Here is a 12,500-nt window from a genome sequence, read left to right as displayed (position 1 = left end):
GATCTGTTTGATGTCGTACCAGTATTTATACTTTTTATCATTATGACTTGTTCTTTACATTTTATTTGTATTTTCTATGATATTTGAGATCATTGCAAAGAATAACCTATGAACAAGGTGTTTAAGGGTTGCATTGATAAGAATAAGAAAATTCTGACCCAGTGGCCTTATTAAAAGTGAAACTGACTACTTGATAATGTTATGAGTATAGGTTTTGTTGAAAACGTGATTAGTAGAATATTTCTTTGGTTTTTGAAAATTGCTGAACTTCGTTTTGTCTATGGCTTGAATATCTTCTAATTGTAAGTTTTCCAGTAATTGGTTTAATATGAACACTATTCAAGTATAATGTGACATTCAAGTGCCAATTAGCAAAAAATTAACCCATGTTGCTTGTGAAATTGAATTTCTGTTATTCAAGGTATTCAACGGTCACAAAGAAATATTCTTTGAGTGTATAGTCTAAAGTAGCTGCTGGTCGACATCGCTCATCGAGGTACTTATAAGAATAATGATGATATCCGTGAAAATCTATAAAAATTCGCGCGAAAATTGCAAAAATCGTTATTGTGCTCACGGGCAGAGTTGCCAAGTTTTCTAGATATAGAAAAGGACAACTTCTAATCAACTACAGTTTTAAAAGGCCAACCTATTGGTAGAAGAAGGCCAAAGTATAACATTTAAGGCCAACCTTTTTTTCATGATGTTACTCAAGGCCAACCATTTTCAAAAGGGCCAAATTTGAGGCTTTTGGCCTGAAAAATGCCAACCTGGCAACTCTGCTCACGGGATGGCGAATGATAAACATAATCTTAGCCTCGGTGGTCCTGTCTTGAAATGAGGCTTCTCCTGGAGGAAATGAAACTTATTTCATTATTTTCTTACAGAAAAAATCTCATCCTAATATCCAGTTGCTACATATGCTTTTATTCTTATGTATTGTGTAATTTCACGATGCAACATTATTACTTCCTATTTGAATCCTTCTCTTTATGATTTCTTATTTCATGATGATAATATTCTCATTGCATTATCTATAGCAAGAATTATTTTATATTTTCAGGAATTTAGTTCGTTTACTTATACCCACGTATTTCTCCATGGGACAGCCAACTCTTAGAAGAAATTACCGAGCAAACAGAGAAGTAATGAAAATGCTTAGTAATTAAGCGCTTCGTAAACAACGATAACAAAAAACTATAAGGAAAATGTGTGACAGTTAAGCGCTTTGTAAACCCAATAAAAACGTTATAATGAAAATTGAGTGGCAATAATGCACTTTGTAAACCATATATAAATATTTATATTGGAAATATGTGGGAATCAAGTGATTCGTAAACCTTATAAAATGAATATAATGAAAATGTGTGGAAATTAAGAGATATGTAGTCCATATGAAAAACTATACTTCGGTTTAAGTGGAAAAATAGCTCGGGAGGTTTTGTAGCATTTAGCTTTCGATACCAAGAGTAATGGAGAATCAGTCGAGATATTTCTCCTTTAAAAATCAAATATCTTTTTAATATTTCGATAAATGTTGATATAAAGTTTAATTTTTTTATATATCGCTTTTTAAAAGGAACTCATCTATTTATGAGTACTTGAAAGTACTTTCCCAATACTATGTTGATAAATTATTCAATGATGAATTCAAAAGTCCAATAAATTCCTGTGCAAAACTTACCTGTGGCTGCAGTCTGGAGATCGACCGTGGCAACGGCGGAGACTTGCTGGCTGCCCTCCGGCAGGAGGTCGGTTTCCTCAGGGTCCTGGAAAACGCTGACTGCTGCAAAGTCAAGGTCCTCCGGCTCCCCTTTCAGGTTTCCCGCAGCCGTCGCCAGTGCCACCGCCAGGAATGCCACTTTTATCTGCCGAAGGTGTTGACGAAGGGGATAGAGTTGATATTCACATTGGCCCTCTCTCTCTCTCTCTCTCTTTCTCTCTCTCTCTCTCTCTCTCTCTCTCTCTCTCTCTCTCTCTCTCTCTCTCTCTCTCTCTCTCTCTCTCTCTCTCTCTATATATATATATATATACATATATATATATAATATAAATATATATATATATATATATATATATATATATATATATATGTGTGTGTGTGTGTGTGTGTATGTGTGTGTGTGTGTATGTGTGTGTATATACATATGTGTATATATATATATATATATATATATATATATTATATATATGTATGTATATTTATCTATATTCAGTGTTCATAAATACCTTTACAATTCTTGAAATATATTTCAAAAGCCCTTGATTGGAAATCTTAATCATGTTTGTTTACATACCCAGCAATTATCGAAGTTTTTAATCACATCGCATTTGTGTATTTTATGTACCCTGTAGACGAATGAGGTACTTTTAAATTAAACCCCCAAATATTACTCGTGCTCGAAAAAAGGAACAATTGAACAATGTTTATTAAAACAAAATTGAGACTATCGGACTCACTGAAACTACGTAAATAAGTGCATGTATTCGTGCATGATACAAGAAATTTATGGAGACAGGGATACTTTTGAATAGAAGGAGTGGATGACCAAGTACGTCTGGGGAAAATATCGATCTTGTAAGACGAGTGCTTGATCTTTCCTCTACAAAGTCTGTCTATACTGCAACCAGATACTTACAGCTACTAAGTTCAATACTGCTGAAAGTCAGACAAAAGCTTACGATTGCACGCTTCCAAAGAGCAACTTATAAAGTATTCAAGGCAAGTGGCAAACCAAGAAGAAAAGGGATAGCGATTAACATGCCAGAAAATTTTCCTCTGCTTTAGTGATGCGGCAACTTAACATATTTCATGGAAGGTGAACACATAAAGCGTGAGAATCTAGAGATTTGAATATCGTCCTGTGGCCAAAAAACTTCACAGAGACATTCCATTGGTGAATGTGCGGTATGGGATCACGTGCAATTGAATCATTGGCCCATTTTTCTTCAACGAAACAACAATTACTGTAGATGTTTGTCTTGACATTTAGATTGAATATATGGCACCTCAACTAAATGACCTTCAGCTAATCATAATTTTTTTAGGAAGATAGTGCACCACCACATTTGGGAATACATGTTCCTTGGTTCCTAAATGAAACATTTCTAAGAAAAGAGGATCGGAAGAGGTGGCCATTCCCATGGCACTTTGTTCATCAGATATTACTCCCCTGGAATTCTTACTATGGGGTAATGTTTAAATGATCTGTATTCGATAAACATACGGAACATCACTGATTTCAAACAAAAGATCACTGATCCCAATGCCTCCATTGATGGGGCTATGCTATTGAAAACCTACCCAAAAATTTATTATTTTCTAAGTATGCTTTGTGTAATCAATGGAGCCCATAAAGAGGTGAATGAACCAGGAAAAAAAATGTCTACTCTTCACTTTGCAATAATCCTCACATATTCTCCAAGCTGTAAATTAGTTTCCGCATTTACTTGGGGTAAGGAAGCAGCTAAAGGCTGACCTCTTCTCGCTTCATTACTTTCAGGGGGAAACGGCCGTATGGTGATACAAACTAATAAAAAACTCATGTATTTATGCGGTTGTGTTTTATGCTGAGTAAGGGGACGACAGATTACATATGCAATGACTAATGAAGGAAGATTTGCCTCGGTCCCTTTGTATTCTACATGGAGGTCATGTTTTGGAAGACCCAACATTTATGATTCTGTAACTTGTATTCCTTTCCACCATTTTATACGTATTTGATGAAGCCTTTTATAAGTAGGCTATATTTTCGGTTACTGTTTCTACTCATCACTGATAATCTTTGGTATCCACTCAATTCGTCTATTTACTCAGAGTTCTTATTATGTTAAAGTCAATAAAGTCGGGATTTTTCTGTATCCATCGTGGTAAGATGCCTGTTTTTCCCTCGTCTTTTTCTTGTTTTCACTGTGTTTCTTTTACATAGCGTAAAAATATTTTTCAATTTAATCTGAAAGTATAGTACAGTTTCTCATGCTATTTTTAAAGTAGAATACTATTTTTCTATAATTCGATACTGAAGAAATGTATTTCAGTTCGTAAGCTTATTTTTGAAGTTTGACATTGTTTTTTTAATCTAGTTTTTAAGTATCTTTTCTTTTCAATGTTATTTTGAAGTAATATTTGTATATCTAAGTTTATTATTGACGCATGGTAGAGTTTTTTAGCTAAATTTCAAAGTATCCTTTCAGTCACCAGTTATCATTATTAATATTATTTGCTAAACTATAATCATAGTTGGGAAAGCAAGATGCTAGAAGCTCACGGACTTCAACAGGGAAAATAGCCCAGTGAGGAAAGGAAATAAACTACAGGAGAATTTTAAGAACAATTATAACATTAAAATAAATCTTTCATATATATATATATATATATATATATATATATATATATATATATACATATATATATATATATATATATATATATATATATATATGTATATATGGTAAAAAACTCCGAAATAAAAAGAGGAAGAGAAACAAGATAGAATAGTGTGCCCGAGTGTACCCTCAAGCAAGGTATCTCTAACCCAAGACAGTGGAAGACCATGGTACAGAGGCTTTGGCACCACCTAAAACTAGAGAACAATAGTTTGATTTTTGAGTGTGTTTTTCCTAGAAGAGCTGCTTACCACAGCTAAAGAGTCCCTTCTACCGTTACCAAGAGGAAAGTAGCCACTGAACAATTACAGTGCAGTAGTTAACCTCCTGAGAGAAGAAGAATTGTTTGGTAATTTCAGTGTTGTCACGTGTATAAGGAAAGAGGAGAATGTGTATAGGATAGGCCAGGGTATTCAATGTATGTGTTGGCAAAGATGAAATGAGCCGTAACCAGAGAGAGGGATCCAATGCAGTACTGTCTGGCCAGTCAAAGAGCCTCATAACTCTCTAGCAATAGTATCGCAACGGTGGCTGGTGCCTTGGCCAACCTACTACGAAGCCTACTACCGTTTCTCGGCTTATATTTTATAAACAGTACGGTTACTCTAAATTATGTTTAAGTATAATACTGTTCCTCAAATTAATTTTAAAGTATAGTACTGTTTCTCAATTAAGTGATGATGTACAGTAGGCACCGCTCTTTTCAGTACAATATTGCAACCTCGACCACTTTTTCAGGTCTATCTTGAAGAGTATTGCCGCTACCTGGAAACTTCTAAAGTTTACAGAGAAAATGGAGTCATAAATAAATATTCGTTATCATAGCTTTATATCTCATGGGTTATCTTACGGATATTTCTTTCATTCGCTCTTATCATATTTTATTTAACTGAAGCTTCTTTTTTTAAGATTTTTAGCGCTAGGGGTCACATATGAAAGTATTGTAAGATTATGCGATTATAATAATATGGTACAAAGTCGAAATGATTGATATTGCATTTCAAAAGAATCCATAAGAATGGAGTGCTGGAGAGATATAATTGTTTATGATTATTTCTGTGATAGTACAAAGACGGAAGAATCAGCTATATTGAATTATCGCGATTTTCACTGATGCAAAATCTTAGATTTTGGAGAATCAAGAAGATTTAATTTCTTGTATAGCAGACTTTGCGAAGTACCAATAGACGAAAATGCCAAGGATTCATCATATGGGATTAGAAATTCTGATGTCATAAAACTGGTGTAACTCTTAATAATAAGTAAAGAGAAGTTTTGTTTTTATAAAGTAAATAAACATTATGAATGACATTTTTTATTTTTAAAGCGAAAGAAAACTTTGAAATCGTTGAGAAAGCTGAAATTGCTTTAAGCAATATATATCTGTTAGAAAGAGACTCCTTCTTACCCACGCTGCTCCAGTCATCTTGTAGTAGTTCAGGGACCTCCTATTGAGGTCTTCGCTGAAGGAGGAGCCAGCCACCACTGACGTTCCCTTCGCCGCCCTCAGGTTATATACCCGAGTTTGGCTCTTGCTTTTTCCAAGCGATGGTCACCAAGCGGCACCGTCCTATCATGGATTCAGTGGCGACCTGACGCGTTGAGCCATTGAGAGATCACGGCTTTTTTTTTTTTTTTCAGAAGCTTTCCCGTGTTCGCTAAAGGGGAATCGTTTTGGTTAATTTAGGCAATCGATTAGGCATACCTCGGAGACTTTCCAAAAAGAGAGATATCTATTGAGTTGAAATGCTGTTTGATTAAGATTTATCTTGAACTAATTTATAATTGTTAGTCCATAGACTTTTTGCCTTGTATTCAGCTCATTTAATTATCATATTGAATTCAATAGCAGGTCAGTTCATAAATGTGGATGCAGATAGTGTTGAAAATTAAAATTTCTATCATCTTTCGCGTAATATTTATATATATATATATATATATATATATATATATATATATATATATATATATACACACATACATATATATATATATATATATATATATATATATATATATATATATATATATAAATATGAGTGGGGATATCTTAGCATGGCGAAAGGGTTTACATATGACCATGATCAGCTTAGCTGTACTAGTTAGGGCCACCCATACGAGGTTGGTTTTTTGTATGCTAAAAACCAGTCCGTAGCTGGGCACCGTGGTGATGAAAACTGCCCAAACCCCATACATGAATAAGGACATGTCTGGGGCCTTTATCCTGCAGTAAACTAGAAATGGCAGTATTTATTGCAATGCATATTCATATTCTAATGATCAAAAAGTATATGTAGATAGGTGCCTGGAAAATTATATTGGTTGGCTTTTAGAATTCTTTAATTCCTATTATCTATATATTCCATCAAACTGCGGACCTTTATATACATCACCTACTTGCCTTCACATACACAACAGTCATATTCACTAATATTCTCGAATTGACACTGGCCTCTTTCATTTAAGAATTGTCGCTCATTTTTTATTCATATATTCTAAATTACTCATTTCATCGACACAAGATAGCTATTAGGTACTAACAGAAAGGCGAGGTGAATGTAACTGGCTTTATTCAACAAGATAACGAGCTTATATGGGAATGGTTGAGGGCAACAATGGCACAAAATTCCAACAATGTGGGATATGGAATGGCAAGCTTAAACAGATTTTTATATTATCATTGTGGGAGAGTGAGAGATAAGAAAAGCAATACCATTACAGTGTATGAGCATGTATGAAATACGCGTGCGTTACAAAGTACCTCCATCTCTTCACTCCGTATTACTTAATTTATTTTCAATCCTTTGATTATCTCCTTTTGTACTTAGTTATCTCTAATTTTAGTTCTGAAGTATGGTACTGTTTCTTGAGAAGAGTTTTCTAGAAACCTCTAGATGTATTACTTAGAAATGATCCATGTTATTATTATTATTATTATTATTATTATTATTATTATTATTATTATTATTATTATTATTACAAGCTATTCTATAACCCTAGTTGGAAAAGCAAGATGCTATAAGCCCAGGGCACCAACAGGGAAAAATAGTACAGTGAAGAAACATAAAAACGAAATAAATAAACTACGAGAAAAGTACTAAACAATAAAAATAGGATATTTAAAAAAAATCCAGTAGCAAAATTAGATTAGACCTTTCATATATAAACTATAAAAACTCTTAAAAACCCTAAAACAGTGGAAGGCCATGGTACAGACGCTATGGTATTACCCAAGACTAGAGAACAATGGTTTGATTTTGGAGCGTCCTTCTCCTAGAAGAGCTACTTACCATAGCTAATGAGTCTCTTCTACCCTTAACCTAAAGGAAAGTAGTCTTTGAACATATTTTGACATTTTACTTCATTGTGCTTTATTTTTATCCATTCTTCCGGGAGAATTTGCATAATACTAGAGCATTGAGATCGCATTTATGAGTCTGTCATCCGATCCTTGGGTTCAGCCAACCAGCTGACCGTGTTTTCAATGTGTATTAGCATCAGCTGGGGAAATAAAACGAGGTTATTGGCAGAGCGACCTCATTCTTTGAAAGAGGAAAAGTCTTCATGCTAATTCAAAGTAGCCTTATAGGCTCTCTTAAACTTTAGCTATAAATACACCGGGAGAATGGAGCCATTAGAAATACTGTATTTGAAAAGAGAAAAGAGGTAAACAAGCAGTTCAGATTAGAGAAATAATTGTAAACGATAGGAAGGAAAGGAGCAATATACGTGGAAATGGCGAGAAAAATGGAAAACTAGATTAACTTCGTTTTTTGTAGAGGACAAAAAAATATGAATGAATAAACAATGGTCTCTAGGGAAGTTAACGAAGATGGAAATTATAAGGATGGATGAAAATATAGCAGTTATTTGTATATGAAGCCTTTTTAAGTTATGTATTTTATGGTTATTTTCATAGGTCGAAAATTTATTCGCATTGTTTTTCAATTGGAGAAGAGGCGCGACGCCATAAATGTATAGGTTCAAGAGCTGATTTTGACAAATAGTCTACTAAGGACAGCAATAGTGAATTATAAAGGCCTATTTATACATCATTTTATATTTTGATTTTTTTTTCTTTTTTTTGGAAAAATTCTTTATTTGTAATTCAAGAAAAATGCCTGCCTCTTTTTCTTGCTCTTGCTGGTATCTGGAGAAGTCAATGTATCCTTTAGTGTCATTATGATAAGTGAAATACTTTATATCCGGTATTTTTGGAAAAAAAATGTAGCGCAAAAAACTTGCGTAACATTCAGATTTTCTTCGATTAGAAAAAAAAAAAAATCTCTGAACGATTAAAATTTTTCCCTTTTCTTGGTTTAACCATGATTTTGTGTATCTAAAGTGTGAAAGTATTTAAGCTTTATCACTGGATCGAATGGCAGTCTTTCTGACAGATAAGAGTTTTTTTTTTTTTTTTTATTATTTCAATTGTGTGAATTTAAATTCTGATTTAGGTGTCGAAGACCACTGTCGCGGAAACTCCAGATTGGATAACAAGTCAATCTCGCAACCTCTCTCTCTCTCTTTCTCTTTCGCGGCAGAGTGCATCTTACGTTCTATTTGTTAAACAGAGATTTCCACTTAGTTGAGCTAATCAGATCTGAATTGTTCATTAGACAGCGAAGGCCAAAAAATAAAGTCCTATTATTCTTCTTGGTAATCAGATTGTACAAAAGCCAAAAAAAGAAGAGGAAAATCAGAAAATTCTTTATTTACAATTCCTTTTAATTTCTTCTGCACAGCACAGGTTAATATTTTTTCTATTAATGAAACTTAAGAAAGACTTACTTACGAAGGGTGTAGTGACACCACTGACCAGCTTTTAACAGCACAATTAGCCAATATGGCTACTTTCCTTTTGGTAAGGGAAGAAGAAACTCTTTAACTACGGTAAGCAGCTTTTATAGGACACTCCAAAATCAAACCAAAGTTCTCTAGTCTTGGGTAGTGCCCTAGCCTCTGTACTATGGTCTTCCACTGTCCTGGGGTAGAGTTCTCTTGCTTGAGGGTACACACGGGTATGCTCTTCTATCTTATTTCTCTTCCTCCTGTTTTTTAATGTTTTTATAGTTTATATATTATGAAAGATCTATTTTAATGTTGTTACTGTTCGTAAAATATTCTATTTTAAATGTTCATTGCTTTCCTTGTAGTTTATTCATTTCCTTATTTCCTTTCCAATTTTCCCTGTTGGAGCCTTGGGCTTAGAGCATCCTGCTTTTCCAACCAGTGTTCTAACTTAGTAAGTATTAGCAACAACAACAACAACAACAACAACAACAACAACAACAACAACAATAATAATAATAATAATAATAATAATAATAATAATAATAATAATAATAATAATAATAATAATCTGCTAATATCAATGACCATACTTCAAGAAAACAAAGGAAAAACTTACCCACATCCACACACCAACCCCAATATCCATATATGAAGACTACAAGTGGTTGGTGGGTAAGATATTCAGGCAGACATAGACAGTCAGAGCTATAGAGACAAACAAGTAGCGACAGACAGTCAGATGGAGGATGAGACAGACCAACAGTCAAAGGTGATGCTGCACAGAGTCAAAAGCAAAGAGGGCAGCGGAGAGGGGTTGTTATAAACAAAACTACAAGTACAATGCATGGAATGTAGAGGACATAGTCACCTATTTAAAACTGACTCTTCACTCAGGCTAGTTACTGACTTCGTGAGTCGAGTACATGTTTTATATAATAAAACTAATCATAATTTTAGTAGCGTATGAGTATGGATGCTTTATAACCGCGCTTCTGGTGAAATTATGTTATGTTGCCATAAGAATCTTCATGCCGTCTTACTAAAGTAAATAAACTACATTTCCAAAAATCAAAATGTGACCAGCTGGGAACTTGTATTATTATTTTCCTAAGAAACCCCAGTGCCCAACAGAAAAACTTGCTATTTCATCTATGTTAGATTAATGAATCTAAATGGGCGATCAGATCATTTACGTTCTTGCGTCGGTAGCGGTAGCATATCTATGAAGCATTCTCCTAGCAGTTTGCCACCTTTACTGGCGTATCTACTGCAAAGTAGTGGATGTTGTGAAGGGAGAATCTTTTACAGTTGATGACTATTTCTGGCCACAAGTTCTTCCAGCAGACATTTAGTGTTTCGTTGTTCATAAGAAAGATTCATAGTTATTAGCTCAGTGCTGTTAATTGCAAGTGTTGAATGTTAATTTCTATAGAACACCAATACGTTGAAGGGAATCCTTTAATTAACATTAAACTATTTTAAAACAAGTGTTTGTATGAACTTACGAGACAGCAACTATATCACAGTGAGCAACTGAATTTTTCCGAGCTATTAAGAAGACTGTCGTTACGTTTGTGGTATATTTCCAGTTTTTTTTTTTAGTTTTTACTTCCATAAGTACAAAGTAAAATGAGATTTTATATTTTTTTTGTCGTTTTTCTTAGATATTTCTCCAATTTTCGAGAACGTGTAGGTTTTTTTATATGCCACTACCTTTACTTCATTTAATTTTTCCTCATACTTCTCATTGCACATCCTTTGACCTTAATTGAATTTTTTCCGTGTATAACCATCATACAGATTGGTTTTGTTTGAAGATGGTTTCCTTTGGTCGACTTTCCCCTTTCCACAGGGTAAAAGGAGATGTAATTTTGGATTTAATCGAAATTAGATAATAATAATAATAAAAAAAAAATCATATTATAGAAGTATGGAAGTTGACTTTGAATATTTGAGTTTAGATGACTAATAGCGTGTTGACCTACTTATGCCCCTATTGAGAATTTAGAATTAGATAGTTTGAAAATAGAGCTTATGTATTTTTTGTATATCTTGCCTGTTGATATTTATTTTATTCATAATATGGAAGATTAAAAGGCTATATCAACCGCATCAATCTCGTGAAAAAAAAGCTCCCTTATCGATGACATTAGTGAAATCAAGGTCATTTGAAAAATGTAAATTTAATGGCGTATTGAAATAGTGCTGAACATTATTGCAGCTTTGACAAATCAGTATTTTCTATTTGAAACGTGAAAGGTTGCTATTATGCTATGGAACGTCCATCATTGATGGCGACAATCAAATTGGAATTGAACACCCCGCTCATAAAAAAAAAAAAAAAAAAAAAAAAAAAAAAAAAAAAAAAAAAAAAAAAAAAAAAAAAAAAAAAAAAAGTTATTTACATACATCATTTATTAGTTTTTCTATCTGATTAATTGAGACCAAATAAAGTAGAGATGAATTTTATTTTAATTTTTGTTTATTGGGCATCGAACATAAATAACATAATCTGATCAGAAATTAGAACGTCAGTTACATGATTCCAGTCGGCCGAGTTAACGCAGTTCTGGATTTTATACGGTGGAAATAATACCGTTTAAACGTAATATATATTTTCTGTAATATATTTTTTTGGTTTTCTATTCTTCTTAGAAAATTTGTTTTGTTGTTGCAGATACATAGGTAAGTATGTGATTGCCAATCTTGATCTGCTCACTTTACCTATAGGAGAGTTATTCGTCGCTGTTCCTTTTTGTATTATTCTATTGTAATTGTAAATCAAAGACCATTACAAACTGTAATTCATTCAAGTTGGGTAGTAATGTCATATGATTCAAATCTTTCGTTCTACGCCTATAAAAATAATGACCTCTTTTCTGCCTCTCCTTGCACTCTATTTTTTACTTTTATATTCTATGTTTTATGTTAATATTATCTTCAGACGTATCGTAAGAGAAACGGATTCTTATTACGAGAGAGACCAAATTATTAGTATGTTCTTAAAAAACAAAATAAAAAAGAAATAAATGATTTATTTACCTTTCACACTATCCTTTAATAGCTAATCTCGCCAAACACTACTGCCTGGACTTAGACATTGCTAAATCATATACTGTTTCCTTAGATATTTTCCTCTGTTATAAATTTTTATAGAGATCTACAACTTGCCTTGTTTTGGGTATGCACTTCTCATATTGTGCATTTTTTTTTTTTCTCTTGGACGTCATGATGCTATTGATTAATGCAACAACAAAAAAACAATTATGATTTTGCTATCGTTTTATAAAAATCATTCAAATGTAGTTTAGCATTTTAAA

At 33.3% G+C, this 12,500-nt stretch overlaps 1 protein-coding gene across 1 annotated transcript in view; it reads right to left on the bottom strand.

Annotated features, from left to right (window-relative positions):
* LOC137641229 (cation channel sperm-associated protein 1-like) overlaps positions 1–5,812 on the bottom strand; it is a 12,008-nt gene extending 6,196 nt beyond the window's left edge. The window contains exons 1-2 of the mRNA XM_068373666.1: positions 5,795–5,812; positions 1,685–1,868 (exon numbers count right to left, since the gene is read on the bottom strand). Of these exons, the coding sequence (XP_068229767.1) occupies positions 1,685–1,868; positions 5,795–5,812 (202 nt within the window). The remainder of the gene's footprint in view (positions 1–1,684; positions 1,869–5,794) is intronic.
* Positions 5,813–12,500: the final 6,688 nt, after the last annotated feature.

Source organism: Palaemon carinicauda, chromosome 5, assembly GCF_036898095.1.
Source record: "Palaemon carinicauda isolate YSFRI2023 chromosome 5, ASM3689809v2, whole genome shotgun sequence".
Taxonomy (NCBI): Eukaryota; Metazoa; Arthropoda; class Malacostraca; order Decapoda; family Palaemonidae; genus Palaemon; species Palaemon carinicauda.
This window is presented reverse-complemented; position numbering and strand designations above follow the sequence as displayed.